This window comes from Borostomias antarcticus (assembly GCF_949987555.1).
Source record: "Borostomias antarcticus genome assembly, chromosome: 8".
NCBI lineage: Eukaryota > Metazoa > Chordata > Actinopteri > Stomiiformes > Stomiidae > Borostomias > Borostomias antarcticus.
The window spans coordinates 5,770,946-5,796,141 of record NC_140241.1 but is presented as its reverse complement, the minus strand read 5'-3'; the positions used below and the strand labels follow the sequence as shown (position 1 = coordinate 5,796,141).

Here is a 25,196-nt window from a genome sequence, read left to right as displayed (position 1 = left end):
TGAGTTAGAAAGCCACTTCCTGCCTCCATCTTGGACAAAATGCTGCTGCTAGGCTTTTAACTAATTCTAGGAGGCGAGACCACATTTCTCCCCTCTTTGCCTCTCATCACTGGTTGCCTGTACAGTAGTCTTTTAGTTGATTTTAACATTTTACTGATAACTTTTAAAGCTCTGCAAGGTCTGGCTTTGAGTGTTTTATTCTGTCTGTGAAGCGCTTTGTAACACTGTTTCTAAAAGTGCTATAAAATAAAGTTTATTATTGGAATGCAATAAAAAATCTTGTGAGGAATGTTTCCGGGCCATTTGGCCTACAGTATCGACTTCAAGTGGTAATTAAAAAAATGCAAACATAAAAAACATTGCAGGTTTGAGTTGTGGTCATAAAACTGATCCAGAGAGGCCTACAATGGTTTTGAGGTAAGGACACAATATGCAATCTCAAACAGCGTGGCCCACAGATGCCAAGCCTCTCACAGCTATACACAGGACCAGAGGTAGGAGATCTCCAAGCATGGGGATAGTCTCTGCCTGTAGCTTATCTCCCTCTCTCTTCAGAATCACGTTGGAGGAAGACAGCAGCTGCTGTGCTCTCTCATACCCCTCTTCCTCAGCCAGCGGAGCCAGATCGGGGTCTCCCAGAGAGGTCTCTCCTCTCCCTACCACACTCTGCTGGACCTGGGGCACCCACACAGGACAGTTATTAGCAGGCCTATGTAATGCATGGGAAGTATCAAGATGGATAACGGAAATATTATTTTCTTTCAAAACAATCAGATTCATGTGATTAAACAAGCCTACAGTAATGTAGAATCTAGATGACTTCACTCACCAGGAGCTGCAGGGCCTGTAAAACTTTAGGACTGCAGGATCCCAACACAGACACAACCTCTTCTGTCATCTCTAGAAAGACAGGAAGTGAAGTTGTGAGGGTAGACGGACGGGTGATACAAGCTATACCGCAATCGGGAACGGCCGAGCGCGTTTCCCTGTCAGCGTCCTCTGGCTGTCACATGATCACACAAGTCTTCGCTGTAATGGAGAAAATAAACAGGAGGTGCTGCTGTTGAAGCAGCGAGGGCTCACCGTCCAAGGCACTGACCACCAGGTGAGTGGCACTGAAGAGTGAAGGGGAGCGGTCAGGCCGGGGCTGGCCTACCAGGTCCAGTACGGCGTGGACGGTCTGCCTCAGAGAACCCTCCGGAACGTTCTCCGGGCCAGGGGCCACGCCTCCAGAGGCCACGCCTAGGCAGATCTGATCCAGCTGAGAGGTAGGGGAGAAAGAGAGGGTGTGGGAGAAGGAGTTCATGAGACATACAGTAGATTTGATCCACATGGACATCCTCACTTTACTGACTTTAGCCTACCTGAGGCATGTTTTTTTTACAAGTTATCTATGGGTACATATACATTTTGTCTATAGTTGTCTATCGTATTGCACTTGTTTTGATTTTTGTATATGGATCCTTTTTGTATATTTACGAGATGAGACACTGCTGAGAAAAGATACTGCTTTAGATAGAGACTGTCATTAAAAGCGCTGATGTAGATGAGAAGAATGTCCGTGTGGGTTTTAGGCTTGCAGTAGTTTCTGCCGGGTCCCACTCACCACATTCTCCAGGACAGAGACGGTCTGTCTGTCCTTCATGGCCGCCCTGAGGAGCTGGAGCAGAGAGGAGCGCGTAGAGGCAGGGAGCGCTGACAGCAGCTGGAAATGACCGTTCAGTCTGTCCAGTTCTGGAAAAGGCCACACAACAGTCAACATCATGCAGATCATTTTGAATCATCAAGAGGTACATTTTTTCAAGAGGACTTTTATTGTGAAAGGCACTTGGATCGGAAAGACGCCTACATCTAGAGAAGTTGTACATGCGAAGTATTGTACCAGGACTTGAGTGTATAAAGTGGTCTCACGAGTGCCCCAAGGATGCGTGTACCTGTGATAATTATAGATAAGACCAGAGTCCCAACATGGTGTCAGAAGGATGGGACGGACGCCTACAGAAGACATGGTGTCGGAAGCACGTCTACTCTAGACAAGTTGTACATGTGTAGTAGATTGTACCAGGACTTGAGTCAATAAAGTTGTCTCACCACAAGAACACACACCACAAGAACGCATGTAGCTGTGGTAATTATAGATAAGACCAAAGTAACAGCAGTACTTATCTATAATAGAGCACAGCACGGTGCCTCGTGTCTTGTACCTTTAACCCTGTAATGCGTTTTTACACCCTGCACAACCCTCGGTTATCTCCCAGCGCTGATAACGAGGAACATGGCCGACATAAACAAATCTGCACAGGCCGCTTATGTGAACAGGCGTCCGTTTAGGGCTTGTAACAACATGTACCATGCCATTCAGAGCGTGTCACTCAACGACATGTTTGTGACACAACTGAAAAGGCAGGAGCAGGCGGACATGTCGTTGTTCTCGCCTTTCACGGCCATTATCACCTCTCTTAAGGCGGCTGTTTGCGGTGGTTTCCTCAACGCTGCCCGTCACCCCAACCAGCTCCTTCTTCTCAGGCCCATCCACCTCGAACCCCCCGCGAGTATCAGACATGAGGCACAGCTCTGAGGACAAAAGCACAAAACAATGTCGGTATGTTACGTTTGAATGCAGTGGCATCCCGCAATCTCAACTATAAATGCACAGCTATAAACACACTGCTCTAGTTTGTACTCATGTGTTTTGGTGTGCTTTTAATCAGCGAACTGTTACTGTAATCTAGGCAACTCACTCACCAAAGTGTCCACTGCTTTTGACCACAAGTTCAATGATGCCATAAGCCAGAACAGTGTGAGGAGGAATTTCCAGTGTGATGTTACTGTCGTTGTGTAAACTGCTGTTCGGCTTCACAGACACCTTTGGATCAACACAGTTAATCAAACTGAGACATTATTGTGTATTATCACATTCGACCAATCAGACAAAACTCAACGTTTTAAATCTCTAATTTCAGCCTGTGTACCCTTTGCTTGAATGAGCAGAAGGGACCAATATGTTAAAACAGATCCATAGCTTTTAAACTGAGCACTTTCTACTGAGGCTGCATGGGCAGTCCTAATAGATTTAGATTTTATATAAACATCCAAGTTATATAATATAAACATATAACCTAAATTAAATATAAGTTAAGAGGCATAAAAACATAAACTACAGTTCAAGCGCTCTCCTCGTACCTTGGTGATCTTGGGACCACAGGGGCTGACCAGACCTCCTAGCAGGCAACCTTGCTGGACCTCCTCTATGACAGAACACGGCTGAGCCGTCACGATCCTGTCCTTCACAGCGCCAAACACCTCCCTGGGTTTCTCTAGGGTCTGCTGGATCAACGAGTGGGACATGTCCAGAGTCCTGCAGTAAACATTTGACACAAATGAGTGAAACACAAGTACAGTTAGACTATAAAAAGGAGAGTATATGCAGTAAGGACAATTGTTGCAAATGTGCATATAAATGGGAACTTTTTAAACTTATAATTGAATTTACTTGTTGGCCAATTTGAACGACAGAAACACACTCACGAGGGAAGATGTTTAGCCTAACAATGCACTTTCCGTTCACCACATAGAAGCATTGTTAGGGCTTGAGGGTGTTTTATGTTTTTAGAAAGAACAAAAAAAGTAATCTAAAGTCTCCAGAGTCCAGACGGTCCTTGGGAATGAATTGTGGGTAATGTTTTAGACTGTGACCCACTGTGAGATGTTTCTGACACAACTCACCTGTCTTTGGAGTCACACAGCAGCTTCTGTACATCCACCTCCTCTTTCTTCAAACTGCCAAAGGATGACTGGAGTTTGGAAGCGTCTTTCCCCTCCATGTTCAGACTGACATTGACTAGATTTGCCTCCATGTTCCCCTCTATGCTGCCACCAAACGTACCGTTGTACTTAAGGAAGTCTGTCTCAATAACAACTGTGGAGAAAAACAAATATGTGATCTCATTCTCGACAGGAAAATTATTTCACAATAAAACCCATACATGCTAGCCCAATCTGTGACTCTTCCGTCGTCTTAACTGAAAACATGGATTCAAAATAAGTGTGGTGATGAGTAAAATAGTAGCTGTTATTACAACAGTTTGAGATTATTGTGTGTGTAATTTATCAATTGTCTGATGGAAAGCTCTGTGTTTACCTGGGATTATCTTGTCTCCAGTCAGCACATCATTCAGGGTGAAGTCAGTGGGCAGGTATTTAGGTTTCTGCCAGGGGAAGAAACGTTTGCGCTTCACAACAAGTGTCAGGAGGCCAATGCTGTCGTTCAGACTGGATACAGGGATCAGACAACCATCCCGATCTATCTCCTCAACAAAGTTCTTTGTGGCAGTGGCAAACATCTCCAAGAGCAATAGACAAGGGCAGGGCTGGTCGACACTTGGGCTGGTGGCACAACAGAGACAGAGAACAGCGTGATCTTGTAGTTAACCTATTACCGTTAACTAGCTGGTAATAATCTATTACCAACTGCAACAGGCATGCAATATTTTACCGCTCTTCTCGTCAATAATCCCTTCTGAAAACTCGAGATCCAAATATGAGGGAGGGTTTGTTGTGTTCCCTTTTCGAACCGAGGAAGCTAAAGCACAGACCAGACGACGCTCCCAAAGTAGGCTACACTTTTTGTTTGCGTGAGAACTTGCGGGTGTCTGGGCGCTTGTGCCGTCTGACTAATCTACAAATCATAAGGACTGGCAATTTAGCTAGACATGTGATTGGTATATCGCCTTTGGCGAGGAATTCCAAGTGCGCATGCGGAAGCGTGTTGGTCGTCCCTCTCGCACGCCCAGTCCAAACCGCGTGATTTACATTTCCTCAACAATAGAATCTTATTGAGAATAGAATAACACACACCAAAAATGTCACCATTATGATATTTTATTGAGAGCTCTCAAGGTGCATTCACAATCTCTGGTGCAGGGCTTACATGGGCTTTCCCATGGCCCCTCAGCCACCTCTTACATAAACTATAGAATCGTTTCTATATAGAATCGTTTCACTGACATGTATGGATGAACTTTAGATATGTTCTCAGATACTGTGCTGTGCCAGTGTGTGTACGTGGAAAGATACATAAGCATGGTCCAACGTAGGCCTATAGGTAGACAGAGCAAAATCCCACTCCAGCCTACTGTCCAAAATAAAAAATAGAAAGTTTCTTAAGGATTTAAAGACACACTGTTACATTTTTTTTTAAAGAATTTGCAAAATGCACACATATTCCTAAAACATCTAAATATTTACCCAAAACATGTATTAAAATGTAATTAGTTTCACCAATAAGGCATCAAACAGGTGTAGAATAAATATTTGACATGTACACCTTTTCAATGGTATATCCAGAAATATAGTATCATATCAGAGGTAGGCCATGTCCAGTGTCCATATTTACAGTGAACAGCAGTACTAATATAGAGTAACTAGGTAAGCTCTGAAAAAAGCAGTTCTTTGCGGTCTGAAGTACCAGTGAGTTCTCAGGAGTGATGATTTGCTTGATGGTTTTTCTCTGCTAGACTTTCCCCCAATGTCATCATCCCACAGGTGACAAACAGAGTACAGTTTGCATATTTTCTCTACATTCAGATGATACACTTGCATAAGGATGCTACACAGCATAAATAAGCATTGTCTGTTAAGGCAATCAATTGGATAAATAAACTGAAAAAGGACCACAACCAGCAATAAACCAGTAACAACCATGGAATAGTATGTGTACGACTACGGAGCAACCGGCCTCCCCACGGCCGTCCTGGGTCACAGTCAAAACAGGAGGTCCAAATGTGTATGACCTATGACCCTCAGATCACCACAGCACAGAATAGTCCATCTGGGCAAAGCCCGGCTCTTTCCTCAGACCCCAGTAAGTGTTGTTGCTCACCCAGGTGTCGTCCTCCGACTTACTGCAGACAACAGAGAGACAAATCACAAAAAGGTTGAGTGAAGTCCTAGTAAATGGTAAATGGACTGCACTTATAAAGCGCTTTTCCACCTTAGCGGCACTCAAAGCGCTTTACAATGGCCTCTCATTCACCCACACACACACACCAATGGCGGTAGCTGCCATGCAAGGTGCTAACCTGCTCATTGGGAGCAATTTGGGGTTAGGTGTCTTGCTCAAGGACACTTCGACATGTAGACAGTTGGAGCTGGGATTGGAACCACTAACCCTTCGATCACTGAACGACCCGCTCTACCAACTGAGCTACAGCCGCCCCAGCCCCCTAGTTGGTGAACTAACGTATTTTACGGTTCTACAGACCGAATGGAATTTGGAATGCGGTTAGCAGTTACCTAAAGAACCTGGGTTGATGACTGGTGCTGGTCTCCTCCAGGGCCCTCCGCCGGTCTCTCTGCAGCTGTTCGATCCTCTGTTTCTGCTCCTCTGCGGCCTCGATGTCCCCCTCCTCCAGCAGCCTACCACAGGGACGCACGGGGTCAAGTCCCATATAATGTAGCAGCCCGGTAAAGATGGGAGTTCTGGGTTTGCGGGGTCGGCTGGTCAATAGCGCTGGTCAATAGCTCCGCACTCTGCTGACCACGCGGGCTGGCCCTGCTTGTTACTGAATCAACTGTTCTGTGTGTTGTGTGTTTCCCCTCTCTGTTATGTGCGAGCCTGCATCAGAGACAGTTTCTGTGTTAGTTAATAATAATAATAATAATAACTTTCATTTATATCGCGCCTTTCATAAAACCCAAGGTCGCTTTACATAAGGGGCAGAACAGACAAGAGACAAATATGGTAGACAGAGACACACAACATTAAGAAACGGAAGCTAGAGGTCAAAGGCCATGTTAAAGAGGGGAGTTTTAAGAAGTTTCTTGAAGCTGTCCAGAGTTGGGGCATTGCGGAGTTCTACAGTTAAAAGTAGACTACAAATGTTGTTGGTTTGGCACAGTTCTGGATGTAAGAGGACTTGCCATTCGCCTCTGACTCCTAAGTGAAAACATTACAATATCTTCCAATCTCACGTTTGCACATGCTTACACACATGCTCACGCACGCACGCACGCCCGCCCGCACGCACGCACGCACGCACACAGGACAATGCATTCAGCTTGTCCTCAGGTTATACACCATAACAACCTCTGATGTCATCGCTCCTTAGGTCACCCTGTAAAGCCTGCAGGTCAGGTGTGATGCAGCCTGCTCAAAACCCGCAGTATTTTCAAACAAACTGCCCATGGGCTGGTCTACAGCCACTATTCTACCATCCGTTTACCTGAACCAGAACCATGAATCCAGCACATCAAGCAGCACAGACTAGAGCAGCGGTTCTCAACTGGTGGAGCCTCAGGACCCACATTTTTCCTTATCATGAAGTCGCGACCCAAATTTATTCCACAGCACTCAAATTTATTCCACAAAAATAGAAAAAGTCAACATTGGCACACGCTAAGGTTAGCCCACTTCCTGTCATGTCTCGTAAATAAATTATTGAAATTATTGAATTGAATTGAATTGTGTGTCCTGCTAAACATTTTCTCTAAAAATATATATATATATATTAAAATCCCTTTAAAAAAAAGAAAAGAAAAGGGAAACCGCCCACGAGGCCGCGACCCAATCAAAACGGCTCCCCGACCCACCTTTGGGTCGCGACCCACCAGTTGAGAAACGCTGGACTAGAGCACCCCTACGCAAACTGTGCTCTTCCACATCTAACAGCAGCGGGGAAAACATAATGTTAGAGGGGGTGTGTGCACAGTACTACTCAGTCCACTCAGAACAGTAGGCTCTCCTGGTGACCTCTCACCTTTGGTCAGTCCGTAGCCTGGTATCAGTGGGAGGCAGCAGCGGTTTCAGCGAAGGGTCCAGCTCGTTCAGCTCGATGGCAAACTTGGTAAAACTGTAGTACTGCTCATGTTCAGCAGGCATCGCATCTGCAGTGATGATGAGCAGAAAGAATAAGCAGAAATACATGTCGTTAGACACAAGCAGGTGATTGGTGTCCCTGTAGGTACAGTAGGGTGTAGTGGTGTCGAGGGCCTTCATACTTGCTCTCCAGATGCAGGTGGCAGAGGGGGGGTCCCCGCAGTACACTCCCTCGTTCCACTTCCCAAACAGCGTGTGGATGACCTTCCCCTTCTGGTCAGTGATGGTACCCGCCACCTCGTTCACACTCGAGTTCCAGTACTTTGCCTGCACACAGAGAGGTCATTCTGTAAGTGCATATTATATCATAATAAATCTACTTTGTTGTTAGATACGAAACAATTCAACTTCCACATATTAGGAGACAAGCCTACTGTAACATTGCCAGAATCAAGCTGTGAGTGTAAAACTGCATGTGGTTACAGGGCATCTGGGCAACATGGAGTGAAGATGGCAACTTCATATAACCACCAGCAGGTGGCACTGCTGAGCTTCCCTGAGTTGAAACCCACCATGCTATTGGCTAAGTAGACCCGGAAAGTAATGATTGTGTTGTATTATGTATAGAACATTGTTTTGTTTAACCCCCGGCACTTAAAGTAAAAGGAAAAAATGCAATAAAAATGTAAGTAAAAAAAGAAGAAGAAAGAAACCCACTATGCTGGGCCTGTGGTGTGTAGAAAGATGGCTCTGTAATGAGCTCTAGCATGTCTTGACGTGCTACCCTGCCCAGCGCCCGGAGGCCTTTCAACTCCTCCGATCACCCAATTACCTCTCTCCTTTTGCCGATGCCCTAGAGCCTATCAGAGGCTCTAAACATCAAAACAAAGAACACATGCTGGTGACCTCTATGGAATGGATGAAAGCCATAACACATAACCTAGAATGCAGTGTTCACTTATGAGGGCAGAGCTTTTAGCTTTTACCTTCTGTTGTCAGGGGACACACAGACCTACACATTGCTCTGTTCCTTTACACGTACAGTAGAGAACACATATGTCTGTCCGTCCATCCATTCCATCCATCCATCCATCCATCCATCCATCCATCCATCCATCCATCCATCCATCCATCCATCTATCTATCTATCTATCTATCTATCTATCTATCTATCTATCTATCTATCTATCTATCTATCTATCTATCTATCTATCTATCTATCTATCTATCTATCTATCTATCTATCTATCTATCTATCTATCTATCTATCTATCTATCTATCTATCTATCTATCTATCTATCTATCTATCCCCTCAGGTGGGTCATGCATGTATAAGAACATGGGGAGGACGGTGTTGAGGGTCAGAACATGGGGAGGACGGTGTTGAGGGTCAGAACATGGGGAGGACGGTGTTGAGGGTCAGAACATGGGGAGGACGGTGTTGAGGGTCAGGACATGGGGAGGACGGTGTTGAGGGTCAGAACATGGGGAGGACGGTGTTGAGGGTCAGAACATGGGGAGGACGGTGTTGAGGGTCAGAACATGGGGAGGACGGTGTTGAGGGTCAGAACATGGGGAGGACAGTGTTGAGGGTCAGAACATGGGGAGGACGGTGTTGAGGGTCAGAACATGGGGAGGACGGTGTTGAGGGTCAGGACATGGGGAGGACGGTGTTGAGGGTCAGAACATGGGGAGGACGGTGTTGAGGGTCAGGACATGGGGAGGACGGTGTTGAGGGTCAGGACATGGGGAGGACGGTGTTGAGGGTCAGGACATGGGGAGGATGGTGTTGAGGGTCATAACATGGGGAGGATGGTGTTGAGGGTCATAACATGGGGAGGACGGTGTTGAGGGTCAGAACATGGGGAGGATGGTGTTGAGGGTCAGAACATGGGGAGGACGGTGTTGAGGGTCAGGACATGGGGAGGACGGTGTTGAGGGTCAGAACATGGGGAGGACGGTGTTGAGGGTCATCTCCCCACCTTGACGAAGGTGACCTTGCACTGGCAGACATCGCTGCTGGAGTTCTTGATGGAGATCTCCCCGTAGTGCTCGATCCAGCGCTGACCACTCAGGATGTTGTGAATACAGGAAGTGACCTTGTTCCACTCATAGTGATCACCAAATCTGAAGAGGGATGTCAAAACCAGTGTGAGTGTGTGTGTGTGTGTGTGTGTGTGTGTGTGTGTGTGTGTGTGTGCGCGTGTGAACATGTGAGAGATACTGGACTCACCCAGGCAGAGTAACATGGGTGGTTCCAACAGGGACAATCTCCATTGACTTCCCCCAGAACTTGTTTTTCCACCTCATGTCTTAAATGATCAATAACAGAAGAGACAACAAGCATGTATGTACTATAAACAACTCTTTATCGACCCTGGGTTTGGGTCAGTGATATTTTGTAGAAGAATGACGTGTTCACCTACCTTGCCAGAATATGAAGTTTTTAGACTCAGCATGGCACGCTGATATAGGTGGGTGATGGCTGACCTGAGTGGACACAGAGAGAAATTCAAAGTGAGAACAAAATGGCCATTGGGAATGTGACAGTCCTGACTTTGAGAGAATGTGCATCCATCATGTACCTGTTCTGCTACAAAGCGGAAGCCCTTGTCCGGTCGGTCACACTCGTAGGTCTCTCCCAGGACAGGGTTGAAAGGCTTTCCTCCTGCTCTGTGGTAGCTGGACGCATACCCCGAGACTGCAAACGTGGCTATGTACACCTGCACACAGTTCAACCACAATTCATTTGCAATAATGAGGTATTAGCAACCCTTTAGTAGGATAACCTACACCTTACGTGTTAAATAAAGTCCATTACCGTCAAACTAATTTAACGTCAGTAGAACATTCTGGAGCTTTACCAAATCACCAATTACAGACCAGTCATTGCAGGTGAAATCGCTTTATTGATCTCCAGGAAGCTATAATTTCCTCCGCATTCATGTGCAATGGAGTGAATGTCCACCCTGGTGCTGGGAGGGTCAGTGACAGGTGGGTCACACCAGGTCAGGGAAGAGCTCTCATCCTGCTGCCAAGAGACCACACGGGGCTGCTGTCTCTCTTTATTAACCAGACTTCACTTCCCGCCTGGCTACGCGGCTCCGACACACACATAAAGATAAACAAACGCACCCATCAACGTGATGACATGAAGACAATGAGTCTCCCGGGCTGGGGACAGAAGCCAGCGTGGCTCTGCTCCTGGGTGTCTATTTATCTAATACATTAGCTGGTGACTGATGACACACTCTGCTTGTTGGCGATGTGGCGCGGGAAGGCCAGAGAACACGTTCCAGTATTTCACACTTTATTTATTGCACGACTACACGGCCCCGTTCTCCATTTCATCCAGTAAATCATGGACATGACGTCAACCTCCCATTTATCTGACAAACTCCAGTAAGCTCATGGTGCTTAGGGGAATTGTAAGTCTTCCTCTTGGCTGCTCTTCAGACATACCTTATTTCTGTTCACAGTGTCTAATGAAAAGGCATGTGTGTGGGTGTGTTGGTAGCAGGAAAAAAATCCAGAAAGGGTTGCTTTGACACAGTTTGGTATCGTGTATGTGAGCATGTCCTCTCTGCACTATCAAAGAGGGTATTGTTCGCCCCCCCCCCCCCCCCCCAGGGGGTACATAGCATGTGACCGTGTTCTCTCACCATGCGCTCAAAAGGGTCCTGTGTGCTAGCGGCCTTGTCCAGTAGCTCGCTGTACTCCAGCTCCTCACACAGCCTCTGCAGGGTGTTGAGGGGCTCGTTGAGCTGGACCGGCATGGCCACCTTGGACAGGTCCTTGCCGATGTTGTTCCTCAGGATGTTCCACAGGCTGACGTTGCTGGTGTCGGGGCAGGGTGCCGGGAGGCGGGATCTGCGCTGGTTCACGCTGGCGCCGTTCTGCAGCACGCAGCCTGAGGGGAGAGAGGGCGCGGCGCGCGGGGGAGGAGGCGTTAGAGTCCTCGCTAGCGAGCCCTCCCTGTTTGAGGGCGGAGTGAAATGAGGGGACGGGGAGGAGGGGGGGCGGGGAACTGCGATCGCAGCACGGCGGAGAAACGGCACACCTGAGTTCGGCCTCTCGCTTTCCGTCTCGTTGCTGAAGTTGTCCATGGACATGTTGTCGCTGATGTCGCTGATGCATGAGTCATCCTCCGAGGCCTGGAAAACATGGGGGGGTTATTAAAGCCAATCAGCTAACAGTTAAAATACACCTTTCAACACCGCCCACCTACTGCACAGGCGCTGGGCACCAGGAAGCAGACGGGTCTCTTTCTATCTATCTACTTCCTGTCACAACAGAGAGGTACTGAGTCTAGGGTGGATGAGCTGTCCCTCGAGAGCTGGTGACAAATTTACACCACTGGTATTTTTAGATGAGAGTAATTAACTCAATTTCCACATTTCTTCTGCTGGAAGTGCTGTCTGAGCTGGCCTGAACCAAGACAGTGAAGTGGAGGAGAGGAGAGGAGAGGAGAGGAGAGGAGAGGAGAGGAGAGGAGAGGAGAGGAGAGGAGAGGAGAGGAGAGGAGAGGAGGCAGCAGCAGGAGCAACACTTAGTCTGGGACACACGTCAAACTTAATGAGACAACACTGCCACTGCTCTGAGGGCGTGCATTCTTTCTCGTAGCCGCCGTGTCGGGAGGTGGAAGCCCATGGTGAGAGGGGATTCTACCCGAGGGGCAGGTCAGGGGCAAGGGCAGACATGGCAGACAGTGCCAACACCTCCTCTCTGTCTTTTTTTTAATAATAATAATTACTGGACCTCAAGGGGTCTTTATAAGGCCACACAGAAAGTCACACACGTGAGTGAGCAGGGACACAGCACACACACACATATCTTTAGCGGTCGCTGGTGGAATTTGTCCTTGTATATTCCCATCTATGCTGTCCTGGGAGGAAAGTCTTGCGAACACAGGGAGAACAAGCACAGAAAGGCCCCCGAGTTCCCCCACAACAATGGGGAGAACATCTCCGGTAGCGACAACGTCCTAAGCTGGAATCGAACCCAGGACCTTCTTGCTGTGAGGCGACAGTGCTACAGTAAGCACTGTGCCACCGTGCTATCTTACAATAAGACCTGTCAGTAAGATAGCAGCTCTAACCCTAGCCCTCACATAGTGTTGCGTAACCTTTGCTTGACCTTGAGAGTCTGTTGGCGTTCTAGTGGTACAAATAGTTGGTCATTGACAACCAGGGCCTGAAGTGTTAGTGTTTTTTAATTGGAGAGCAGCACAAGGACTGACCTCATTCTCAGAAGAGCTGGCAGAAAGCAGAACTTCTTGTGCGTCAAAGAATTCAGACTCTGTGATGGACGCTCGGCTCTCATTGGATGCTTGGTGAACAAGGGGGCGGGACACATCTGTGGGGTCTTGCTCCTGGGAGACAAGATGTCAATCAGGTTTAGGTTCAGATTAATTCAAATTAAAAAGGGAGGGATTAAATGGGGGGGGCAAAGAAAACAAACACAGGTTTAAGGATTTGCACAATTAGCTAATAAGTTCCCTTACTACCATAATCAGACATTCTTAATCCTCAGATCTTGAAATTAATGAATAGTATTGGCTCATATTCAAAATAATGATGACAGAGGGTAGACATTGCTTGTTGATTCTCTGATGTCTATCTTTGGCGAGTATCAATTAGTCGAGAGAGCTAATCTCAGAGGACTAGCCTTGGAGTTAATAGACCCAGATGGTGTGCTCAGGAGATGTCCAGGGCCACGATTAACAAGATCAGTTTGTACTTTCCCGTCTGATTTGCCAAACAAAAGTGATTCTTGGAGGAGACTGAATCTTCTCAGGGATTAATAAGGCTCATCTGAACAGACGGATGCATGTTTACATCTAAATCACAAGACAATCGTTTAAACTTTGATTTGAAACATCCTTATTTAAAACCCCAATGGCGCTTATTGGTAAGTGAGTGGGACGCACGTGGTCATATGGAGAGAGTGAACCAAAGGGAGCAAAATCCCCTCATTCTGTGAGCTATTCTACACCACTCTGGATGATGATAATGACAATGATGATAATTACGATGGAGGATGGGGGAGGCGGTATCATCATGCATTTCCCACACCCACCTGTAGGGGACCTGCGAGGTTTATATGGACAGTGGGCTCTATGATGCGCGACTCCGCATGGATCTTGCTCAGGCGTTCTCTCAGCTCAGAGTTCTGGGCTATGGCCTGGAAAAATAACCAGTTCAAAAATAACTTGAGTCAAAATGTTCACCCAACACCTCAAAACCAAGCATTCAGTGACTGTATTTTCTTTGTCAGTGAACTCGTTTTCGACCAAGTCAACTAAAATATAAACAGTATTATCCTGACACACACTGACACATGCTCACAATGCCTATGTTACTAACAGACGATAATATAGATGTGATGAGATGTAGTCCTATGGAGAAGACAGTGGGCTACTGTACATCCAAAGATAAACAACGTCATCTGAACTGCTGATGTGAGAGGTGAACAGCCTTATGCCAGCTAGAGTCATTAGTAAAAGAGAGTAAAAAAAGAGTACAAGACAAAGATCTCCTGGGGGGTTGAAGGGGCACAAGAGGGAACCTATTTTGAAGCTATATTTATATAGTTAGCTTCTTGTCACGCCTCAATAATCAGGGGAAAAAACTCATCATCCACTCTAGTCTGTTGCTGTCTCGAAGTCATCTGAGGCTGTTTATAAATAAAGTAGCGGTTGACGTCTGAAACACTATCTGGTGGCTTCTAGAAACCCACAGAAGAAACCCTAACGGCGATCACTCCCTGTGGGCTGCAGAAGCCGGCGTGATAGCGTGCCTCACTGGATCACTGCACCCACACACCCTAGGTGCCGGTAATCCCCTGAGAGGCTTGTCGTCAGCCCTGCAGTAGCGCGCCACACTTGATGGCTGGTTTGGGAGGCCAAGATACCAGGAAGCCCTTCTGATGGAGGAAAAGTGGTGTGACTCAAGTGGAACCTTTCACTTCCCCTAACTTGAAGACATAAATGCCGATGACGAGACAGTAGAGTGAACAGTGTGTGTGTGTGTGTGTGTGTGTGTGTGTGTGTGGGGGGGGTACTTACAGAGGCCAATGCATTCTTCAGACCCAGGATCTGTGGGGAGGTGGGGGGACCTTTGTCGTTTTCCAGAACTTGTTTTAACCTCTCCCTCTCAGATGTTAGAGAGATGAGGGCTGACTTCATGATGCTGTGCACTGTAGAAAGAGAGAGAGAGAGAGAGAGAGAGAGAGAGAGAGAGGGAGAGAGAGGGAGAGAGAGGGAGAGAGGAAGAGAGAGGGACAGAGGAAGAGAAAGAGAGAGATCTGCTTCAGCTCCTCCATCAGTCTATTGTATATGACAGAGATAACCTTGTGCCTCCTGTCTCTCTCTCTATCAGAGGTAATCATCCTTCTCTTATTAATACTCCCTCCACGAGAGCAGCTCTGGGATCAGTTTATAATATCTCACTATGATTGCACTCGATGGAATGTCAAAGAGTCAATCAGGACCACCTCATCTCATAGCATCTGGAAAATTAGGTTTTAAATCGCTGACTGAATCCTTACCACACATCCACTACACAGCAAAAACAAACGACAAATTCTTGCCAGATAACAAATAGCCAATGGTGGCACCCTAACCCTGATCCTTAATCGTCTATTATTCAGTGAGCTGTTTCACAGGGATGCGTGGCTGGCAACCCTGCCGGTTTACGAGCTGAAAACGTCTTAATCAGCTACGCTGCTGGTAGAAAGGTAGAAAGGAAACTGACAATCAGTATAGCGTTGTATAGTATAGTACAGCTCTCTGATTCTCAGGTATAGTATAACCATTAAAGGGGACTTATTATGAAAAGCTCACTTTTTCAGTGCTTGTGCACATACGTTTAGGTCTCTGATAGGCCTACTAATTTTGTGGGTAACCAAATTCTGAAAACATGTGATTCAACAAGCCGTTCAGATTTGCCTGGGCTTCTGACATCAGAAGCCCCCCATTCTGCTGCATTGGCATTAGCTGAATCCCAAATCGAGCACTTAGGCGAAAGTGCAGAGCACTCGCGGCCTTGTGGCCTTACATGCGCGTTCCCGCTAAGTCCAGAAGGGCTCAGGGTAGTCCCAAAACGGAATTGCTATGTCCACAAGTGCGCCACTGCCGCCATTTTGCGCACTTTAACCGCACTTACCGAAAGTCCGCAATTTTGCGGACTTAGTAGCAGAAAATATCCACAGTCCACCGCGTCTCATGTGACACAGTGCTTGAGTGCACCTCATGATCCGAGTGCATCACACATAAATGATGACATTTGCCGATAACACAACATTTATCTTGAAATCCACATGCTGCAAACATATCCCACCCAACATAATTTTAAAATTATTATTAAATTAAAACAGACGTCAGTCGGTCAATTTTCAGAGCCGAGCGGAGAGCTGAGGAGCGCGTCAGAGCAGCCTCAGCGTAGGAGGGACGCGGCAGCCAATGAAAACGAAGTGGGAGGGGTATTGAGCTAAACTGGCTTGGGAATCGTTGGCACGCCGCTGGAAGCGCTGTCCCATTTAATTCACGGCCCTGCACCCTCTGGCCCTTCCAACTGACGTCAGTCAAGTGCTCAGGCCTCAGGCCGCAAGTGCGAGGGGCCGCAAGGGTGGTTTGTGCACTCAGATTGGGATTCAGCTATTGGTTGAGGTTCTGGAGGCACTGACAGAGTAGGGGTGGGGAGTAGCAGCTCATTTGCATTAAAGCGACAGACACAGAAACGGTGCGTCCAGAACGGTTTCAGGTCAAAGCCGCCCCACGGCAAAACTGCAACCCTGTTATTCCCACGACTGTTATTCCCACGACAAAACTCAGAAGTTACAGTTCCCTGAAATCAATGTCCCACATTCAATCAATTATATCGACAGTAGGCTACACAGTCTTGCTTTGTACATAATTAGGCTACCTCTGTGTAACTGACTGCTTTAAATTATGAGGACTGATGTGGTAAGCTATCTTTAGACTGGTCATATTTGCTGTTGATGGGGTTTAATGGGATGATCACATACTGTATCTCTACCTGTACCTCAATAGTGCGTAAATCATGGTTCCCTAAAATCATAGGTCATTCATTCATTCATTAAAATTCAAAACAAAATATTAAAGTAGCATTTAAAGGATAATATGACCTATTATAAACCCATCTGATAGGAACCCAACATTAGAATGGCCCAATTAATGCATTCCTATAAACTATTAAAAGCATTCGGCTATTTCAGTTGCATTAACACATATTTGAAGTAGCATTTACAGGACTATCCAACGCTCATTTGATATGAACCCAATGTTGGAATGGTTGGATTAACGCATCCCTATAAACTATTAAAGGTATTTACGCTCCCTATAAACTATTAAAGGCATTCAGCTATTTTGAAGACATTAACACATATTTAAAGTAATATTTACAGGACAATATGACCGATTATAAGATATCCAATGTATCCAATGTGCTAAGCAATCGCAAAAATAGCCTTGCGCGGCCCTGGAATGGCGCGGCCTAATCCATCACGGACCACCCAGGACATGACTGAAACCGAGGGGTAAAAGGCTCGCTAGAACGTTTCATCGAAAGCGACTGTCACGCCTCGTCAGAATCAAGCCTACACCAACTGAAATGGCTTGTTCGTCACAAACGAGGAACATCATGACTTACGGTCGGTAGCGACGCGGCAGAAGTCTTCCTGTAGTTTGGCTACAGGAACGTCGATGGGGGAGTCCAGGGGCTCGCTGGGCTCGTTGGGCTCGATGCCCAGCACTGCGGTGGAGAGGTTGGGGTTGGAGGCGTGCAGGCGGAGAGAGCTCGAGGAGATGCAGCTGGGGACCTGTGAAGAGAGAGAACAGAAACCAGAAGTGAGAGGGAGAAAACGACAAAGTAGAAACATGGTGATGGAAGGAAGTTAAAATGCGGTGTAGCAATCACTTCCTCTACCTGCAGAGTTGTTTTGGCATCTTTGTGGTAGTGTTTAGAACGCCATTTTCTTGAAACTCTTTTTTCCTTCTTGGGGCTGTCAAACGAAGCCTTGATAGACTTGGGGAGAAAGAGAAGGAATGTTTCTATTAAAGGGGTAGGGTGCTATTTTGGGCGTTAAGTCCTATTTGGGGTCTATCTACCATGAACCGGAAACATAGAGACCACAATGTCACTGATCGTTCCAGTACTGAGCTAGCTGCAGTTTTTCTGCAGGCTCTCACTGTGCTACAAAGGAAGTCAATGGGGCACCTGCAAACGCGTTGAAAAACTATGATAAATGTGCTTTTCCGAGACGGGAAGCACAAGGTGTAATCATACTAGTCTCAGTATGCTCTCCTGTGTAATGAATCACAATACGAATGTTTTTTTTTTGTGTGAAATTATGGTCTCTATGTTTTAGGTTCATGGTAGACAGACCACATACAGTTTAGGGCTACATGTCCAAAATAGTACACTACCCCTTTAAGGAAGGCTGTCAAAAATATTTTTCTGACAGAGAAAAGATGTATTATATTCAGCAGTGACCAACTGGGACACATTCCTGTCTGGTTTTCTGATTTCACAAGTCAGGAGTACGACAACTTGTTATTGCGGAGGACTACTTCAAAGTAATTACAAGTGTTTAAGAAATTAAGAGGAACTATAGCATGTAAAGACTAAATATACAGTATATTAACAATGAATCTGTATACAGTACATCCCAAATCTTCTACAGTAAATTACCAATATCAAACAGTTCATGTAGCCTGTGGGTTTGACTCTGTAGTGACAGTTGATTTTTTTGAACCAGTTACATAATGCAGTGTGTGATGCAACCAGAGCCCAGAGGTAAGATGACCCGGCCGGGTGCGTCCTGCCTACTTTAACAGTCTGACATGTCTCCGTCCTGCGGGGGGAGGGGGGGGGGGGGGGGCTCACCTGCAGGACGATAGCCGGGGCTGAGTACGTACGATGGATGACCTCCATATTCTGCAGCAGGTTGTTGAGCTCCTGCAGGTAGGACTCACACACTGACAATTCTGTAGAGATGGAGGGATAAGAGAGAGAGAGAGAGAGAGAGAGAGAGGGAGGGATGGGGTAAGGAAGGGAGGGAGAGAGAAAGGGAGGGAGAAAGAGAGGAGAGAGAGAGAGAGAGAGAGAGGGAGGGAGGGATGGGGTAAGGAAGGGAGGGAGAGAGAAAGGGAGGGAGAAAGACAGGAGAGAGAGAGAGAGAGATAGAGAGAGAGAGAGAGAGAGAGAGAGGGAGGGATGGGGTAAGGAAGGGAGGGAGAGAGAGAGAAAGGGAGGGAGAAAGAGAGGAGAGAGAGAGAGAGAGAGAGAGAGAGAGAGAGATGGGGTAAGGAAGGGAGGGAGAGAGAAAGGGAGGGAGAAAGAGAGGAGAGAGAGAGAGAGAGACGGAGGGAGGGATGGGGTAAGGAAGGGAGGGAGAGAGAAAGGGAGGGAGAAAGAGAGGAGAGAGAGAGAGAGTATGAGATAAACAGAGTGGTGGGAGAGAGAGCACGTGAGAACGTGAGAGTGAGCGAGAGAAGGAGTACATCGCCGGGTAAGTCAGATAGCGGGAGGGTGTGGTCACGCTACCTTTGGAGCACTTGTCCATGTCGTTGGAGGACTGGAGCCAGGCAGCAACCTTGGCCTGACTGGTGCAATTCACCGGGAAGGAGCCTGGTGTGTGGACCGAGGACTGCCTGACTATGGAGGGAGGCTAGACCAGCAAAGAAGAACCGTTACATTCATATAATACATAATGCCGTGCTCAGACTACAGGATTTTTGGGCCGATTTATCCCCGATTCACCCCTCCCGACAATCGGAGGAGAAATCTGGTCTGGAACGTTGGTCGGGGCCGATGATCGGTCCAGATTATCTTGTAATGTGAGGGGTTTACAGATCCAATCTTATACCTCCCGATCGGCTTGCAGACCCATCGGGGCGGCCCCGATAATATCAAACAAGTTTGATATTTAAGATTATTACGTCCCGACTTTACAAGTGAGACGGCGAGACCAGCGGTTCATTGCTCCCTCAGGCACGATAAGATCCCCTAGTGTGTGATGAGCCGTTATTTTCAAATCTTGCTGTGTGTGCTCGTATGAAATGCGCAAGAAGAATATCTGTTAAGATTCTCCTTATGTGCGTGATGTAGCCCGATTTCGAAATTGGTTAGGATTTTAAATATCCTGTAGTGTGAGCCCGGCATAAGACAACAGTCAAGATAACTGTTATATAGCCGTATCTCCCTAATAGGAATAAAGCTGGTATACACAAACGTCTATAAGGCTCAAAAAACACAGAGGTCATTTACAGTAGTGTCCGATGTTAATACCTTTCTCACCGCTGTACCGTCCGCCCTATTCGGAGAGGTGGGGGAGGGGAAGTGGGAGTAGAAGAAGGCCTTCTCGTGGGGATACATGGCAATCTCATTCTGCCGATACAGGCGGTGGTGGCGCAGCTTGGATACCCATTCATCAAACAGCTCCTGGGACTTCATCTGTGGGAAGACGGCAGCAGGCCGAGTCAGGTTGGAGTCCTGGCTCCATCCGGTCACTTAAAGGACTTTTGGAAAGAGCTGCTCCCGGGATCAAAACAGAGGATAATGATTCACACCCCTTGCTCATTAGCCTCGTCCTCTACCTTCAGGTGATAGATGTTCTCCTCTGCGTCAAGGTCGATGCACTTGGCTTTCTTCTTAATGGCCATGACGGACAGACCCACGTCAACATGGCCATGCAGCTTTCCCTTCTTGATCTGGGGGTCAGGAGAGGTCAGCACATCCATAACCCTCGACTAACTAACTGGCTAACTGACTGATAGATGTTGTTGACATACTGTACACGTGACATTGATGTACTGTACATAATGTACTATACTGTACTGTATAGTGAGCCACTAGCATAAACTATGAACAATTAACAGGGCGCTGTTCAGTCTCAGATGGGAAGACTTTACACTAACATTTCGGACAACTTTGACGTGTGTGTATAATTGATTTAGAACAGCTGCAGTAAAAATGCTAAATGTAGCTGCAAAATGTAAACAGGCCCCTCGCTAACCTGCCACCCCTGGTATTTTCTATCTCTTACAGACGCACAATATGAGCGTTCAACAGACAAGAAAGTAAGATTAAAGACTGGAGACTGAGCTTTATAGGGATGTGACTGGACAGGGTTGGGCTTTTGTATTGACAGGCCAAACAAATCATTAAGACATTCTAGGGGAGGGAGCCAGCAGCCGCTGTCTGTTGATGACAGGTCGTCCCAGACAGGAGGCCAGGAGCCTTTGTACTCACGTCTGTGCTGCACTTGGCGTACTTTAGGATGCCCTTGTCCAGGAAGAAGTACCTCTGCAGAGAGAGAGAGGGAGGGAGAGAGAGAGGGAGGGAGAGAGAGAGAGAGAGAGAAAGAGAGATAAAGAGAGAGAGATGGGGGAAAGAGAAATACACATCATACTCACTCACTGTCTCGGATACAAGCATGATGGATCAAGTCCCACGTGTTGTTAATGGGCTGTTAATGTTTGTACTCTGAGCCATTCGTCATTTCTGTACCCTGCTCTGTCTCTGTTCTTGTCTTCATCACTCTCCCTCCCTCTCTCCCTCCCTCTCTCTCTCTCTCTCTCTCTCTCTCTCTCTCTGTCTCTCTCTCAAGTCAAGTCAAGAAGCTTTATTGGCATGACGTTTCGTAATAAAACAAAGAAGAAGAAAAAAGCAGAAAGACATTAATATAAATAATGAATTAACCAATAAATAATATGTATATTATATATGTATATTATATATATAGCGGCAGTGGCTAGTTGCAAAACTAGAATGGAGAAGTAAGACGCCTCCTTCCCTCCACTAGTCTGGGGGTCCACCTTGGGCAAGTGGTAGTACCCCCTAGCCCCCCTACCTGGGGTTACAGGAAAAAACCCTGATGACATTACAACAAAAAGGAAGAGAGACCCGGCCCGGAGGAAGCCCGGGGCCCTCGTCTGGAGCCAGGCCCAGACGGAGGGCCCGCATGCGAGCGCCTGGTGGCCGGGCTTACCACGGAGCCCGGCCGGGCCCAGCCCGAATAAGCAACGTGGAAGCACCATCTCCTCCTCCATCGTCCCGTGGACCCACCACCCGCGGGAGGAATTGTCGGGGTCGGGTGTGCTGCCAACTAGGTGGCGGTGAAGGCGGGGGGCACCTACGGACCGGACCCGGGCGGCAAAGGCTGGCTCTGGGGACATGGAACGTGACCTCGCTGGGGGGGAAGGAGCCGGAGCTTGTGAGGGAGGTGGAGCGATACCAATTACACCTGGTGGGGCTAACCTCCACGCACAGCACCGGCGCCGGAACCAAACTCCTGGATAGGGGTTGGACCCTGTTCTTCTCCGGAGTTGCTCACGGTATGAGGCGTAAGGCAGGTGTGGCTATACTAGCTAGCCCCCAGCTGAGCGCCTCTGTGCTGGAGTTCACCCCAGTGGACGAGAGGGTCGCCTCCCTGCGCCTTAGGACTGTGGGGGGGGGGACTCTGACTGTGGTTTGTGCTTATGCACCGAACAGCAGTTCAGAGTACTCAGCCTTCCTGCAGACCCTGAGTGGAGTCCTTTTGGGGGCTCCTGCAGGGGACTCCAGTGTCCTACTGGGGGACTTCAATGCACACGTAGGCAATGATGGAGAAACTTGGAGGGGCGTGATTGGGAGGCATGGCCACCACGATCTGAACCCGAGTGGTGTTTTGTTGTTGGACTTCTGTGCTAGTCACGGTTTGTCCATAACAAACACCATGTTCGAACACAAGGATGCCCACAAGTACACCTGGCATCAGAACACCTTAGGCCGAAGGTCGATGATCGATTTCGTTATCGTATCATCTGATCTGAGGCCATGCGTTTTGGACACTCGGGTAAAGAGAGGGGCAGAGCTGTCCACTGATCACCATCTGGTGGTGAGTTGGTTTCGATGGCGGGGGAAACTTCTGGACAGACCTGGAAAACCCAAGCGTGTAGTGAGGGTGAACTGGGAACGTCTGGAGGAAGAGCCTGTCCGGAGAGATTTCAATTGCCACCTCCGGCAGAGCTTCTCAGGCATCCCTGTGGAGGTTGGGGACATTGAGCATGAGTGGTCGGTGTTCAAAGCCTCCATTGCTGAAGCTGCGGCTGGGAGCTGTGGCCTGAGGGCCATAGGTACCTCAAGGGGCGGTAACCCTCGGACACCGTGGTGGACAGCGGTGGTGAGGGAAGCCGTCCGACTGAAGAAGGAGGCCTTCCGGGATATGTTAGCCCGGGAGACCCCAGAAACAGTTGCAGGGTATCGACTGGCCCGGAGGGCTGCGGCTTCGGCCGTGACCAAGGCAAAGCAGCGGGTGTGGGAGGAGTTCGGAGAAACCATGGAGAAGGACTTTCGGTCGGCACCAAAGTGTTTCTGGAAGACCATCAGACACCTCAGGAAGGGAAAGCGGGGGACCATCCAAGCTGTATACAGCAAGGAGGGGACACTGCTGACCTCAACTGAGGAGGTTGTTGAGCGTTGGAAGGAGCACTTTGAGGAACTCCTGAACCCGACTAATCCACCCTCTACGAACGAGGCAGAGCCGGAAGATGATGGGGGGTCGTCAATGTCCTTGGAGGAGGTCACTGAGGTAGTCAAACAACTCCACAGTGGCAGAGCCCCAGGGACTGATGAGATCCGTCCAGAAATGCTGAAGGCGCTGGGTGTAGAGGGGCTGTCTTGGTTGACACGCCTCTGTAACATTGCGTGGAAGTCTGGGTCAGTGCCGAAGGAGTGGCAGACTGGGGTGGTGGTCCCCATATTCAAAAAAGGGGACCAGAGGGTGTGTGCGAATTATAGAGGCATCACATTACTCAGCCTCCCAGGGAAAGTTTACTCCAAGGTGCTGGAAAGGAGGGTCCGGCCGATAGTCGAACCTCAGATCGAAGAGGAACAATGCGGATTTCGTCCTGGTCGTGGAACTACCGACCAGCTCTTCACTCTCGCAAGGATCTTGGAGGGGGCTTGGGAGTTTGCCCAACCTGTCTACATGTGTTTTGTGGACTTGGAGAAGGCTTACGACTGGGTCCCTCGAGAGGTCTTGTGGAGGGTTATGCGGGAGTATGGGGTGAGGGGGTCCCTACTTAGGGCCATCCAATCCCTGTACACCCAGAGCGAGAGCTGTGTCCGGGTCCTCGGCAGTAAGTCGTCTTCCTTTCCGGTGGGTGTTGGCCTCCGCCAGGGCTGCGCTTTGTCACCAATCCTGTTTGTGATTTTCATGGACAGGATATCGAGGCGTAGCCGGGGGGAGGAGGGTTTGCAGTTCGGTGAGCTGGGGATCACGTCACTGCTTTTTGCAGATGATGTGGTCCTGATGGCATCAGCTACGAATAAGCACTTCTAAATCTGAGGCCATGGTTCTCAGCAGGAAACCGGTGGCCTGTCCGCTCCGAGTAGGAAATGAGTCCTTACCCCAAGTGAAGGAGTTCAAGTATCTGGAGGTCTTGTTCACGAGTGAGGGAACCATGGAGAGGGAGTTTGGCCGGAGAATTGGAGCAGCTGGTGCGGTTCTGCAGTCGCTTTACCGCACTGTTGTGACGAAAAGAGAGCTGAGCCAAAAGGCAAAGCTCTCGATCTACCGGTCTATCTTCGTCCCCACCCTCACCTATGGTCATGAAGGATGGGTCATGACCGAAAGAACGAGATCACGGATACAAGCGGCCGAAATGAGTTTTCTCCGGAGGGTGGCTGGGGTCTCCCTGAGAGATCGGGTGAGAAGTTCAGTCATCCGGGAGAGACTCGGAGTAGAGCCGCTGCTCCTTTGCGTCGAAAGGAGCCAGTTGAGGTGGTTCGGGCATCTAGTGAGGATGCCTCCTGGGCGCCTCCCTAGGGAGGTGTTCCAGGCGTGTCCGGCTGGGAGGAGGCCGCGGGGTAGACCCAGGACTAGGTGGCGGGACTACATCTCCGCACTGGCCTGTGAGCGGCTAAAGATTCCCCAGGCAGAGCTGGTTGATGCTGCTAGGGAAAGGGATGTCTGGGGCCCCCTGCTGGAGCTGCTGCCTCCGCGACCCGACCCTGGATAAGCGGATGAAGATGATGATGATGATGATGATGATACATATATATGGGTCAAAGACTTGACGTGTAAATTTGGTGCCCCAAGGCCATCAATTTAACATAAAAAGATACATAGCCTATGTATAAATATAATATTAAATCACTCAACTCTTACCCTTTTTTTGACCCAGAAGTTTTTGTGTTGTGGGAGCTATTGAGTTCTAAAGTGTAGAAAATGTCATCCAGTAAAAAAAAAAAAGATGACAAAAGTCATATTAAAATGTAGAAATTTATCCTAAAAACATAAATGATCACCCATGTCTTAATTGTGTTAGTGCTTACCTTTGCACTTTATCAATGTCATTCAGTATAACAAAGA

The 25,196-nt window shown here is 48.0% G+C and overlaps 2 protein-coding genes across 2 annotated transcripts in view; both read right to left on the bottom strand.

The window, feature by feature from the left end:
- Positions 1-198: 198 nt before the first annotated feature.
- gsdmeb (gasdermin Eb) lies at positions 199-4,343 on the bottom strand (the record flags this gene model as incomplete). Its single annotated transcript, XM_084442064.1, has 9 exons — positions 199-675; positions 830-900; positions 1,084-1,261; positions 1,607-1,734; positions 2,455-2,574; positions 2,746-2,866; positions 3,184-3,358; positions 3,727-3,919; positions 4,142-4,343. 9 exons carry the CDS (start codon positions 4,341-4,343, stop codon positions 439-441), a joined length of 1,425 nt encoding a protein of 474 aa, XP_084298190.1. The 3' UTR covers positions 199-438.
- Positions 4,344-4,930: 587 nt separating this feature from the next.
- The window catches only part of osbpl3b (oxysterol binding protein-like 3b), a gene marked incomplete at its 5' end in the record, with an annotated part of 25,452 nt that continues 5,186 nt past the window's right edge, over positions 4,931-25,196 (bottom strand). Inside the window, 20 exons of the mRNA XM_084441702.1 lie at positions 4,931-5,903; positions 6,295-6,417; positions 7,758-7,884; positions 7,999-8,143; positions 9,800-9,944; positions 10,051-10,129; positions 10,244-10,307; positions 10,403-10,540; positions 11,480-11,727; positions 11,878-11,971; positions 13,057-13,188; positions 13,896-14,000; positions 14,884-15,014; positions 17,489-17,657; positions 17,765-17,854; positions 18,725-18,825; positions 19,385-19,508; positions 20,138-20,293; positions 20,437-20,550; positions 21,092-21,145. Of these exons, the coding sequence (XP_084297828.1) occupies positions 5,807-5,903; positions 6,295-6,417; positions 7,758-7,884; positions 7,999-8,143; positions 9,800-9,944; positions 10,051-10,129; positions 10,244-10,307; positions 10,403-10,540; positions 11,480-11,727; positions 11,878-11,971; positions 13,057-13,188; positions 13,896-14,000; positions 14,884-15,014; positions 17,489-17,657; positions 17,765-17,854; positions 18,725-18,825; positions 19,385-19,508; positions 20,138-20,293; positions 20,437-20,550; positions 21,092-21,145 (2,436 nt within the window). The 3' untranslated portion in view covers positions 4,931-5,806. The remainder of the gene's footprint in view (positions 5,904-6,294; positions 6,418-7,757; positions 7,885-7,998; positions 8,144-9,799; positions 9,945-10,050; positions 10,130-10,243; positions 10,308-10,402; positions 10,541-11,479; positions 11,728-11,877; positions 11,972-13,056; positions 13,189-13,895; positions 14,001-14,883; positions 15,015-17,488; positions 17,658-17,764; positions 17,855-18,724; positions 18,826-19,384; positions 19,509-20,137; positions 20,294-20,436; positions 20,551-21,091; positions 21,146-25,196) is intronic.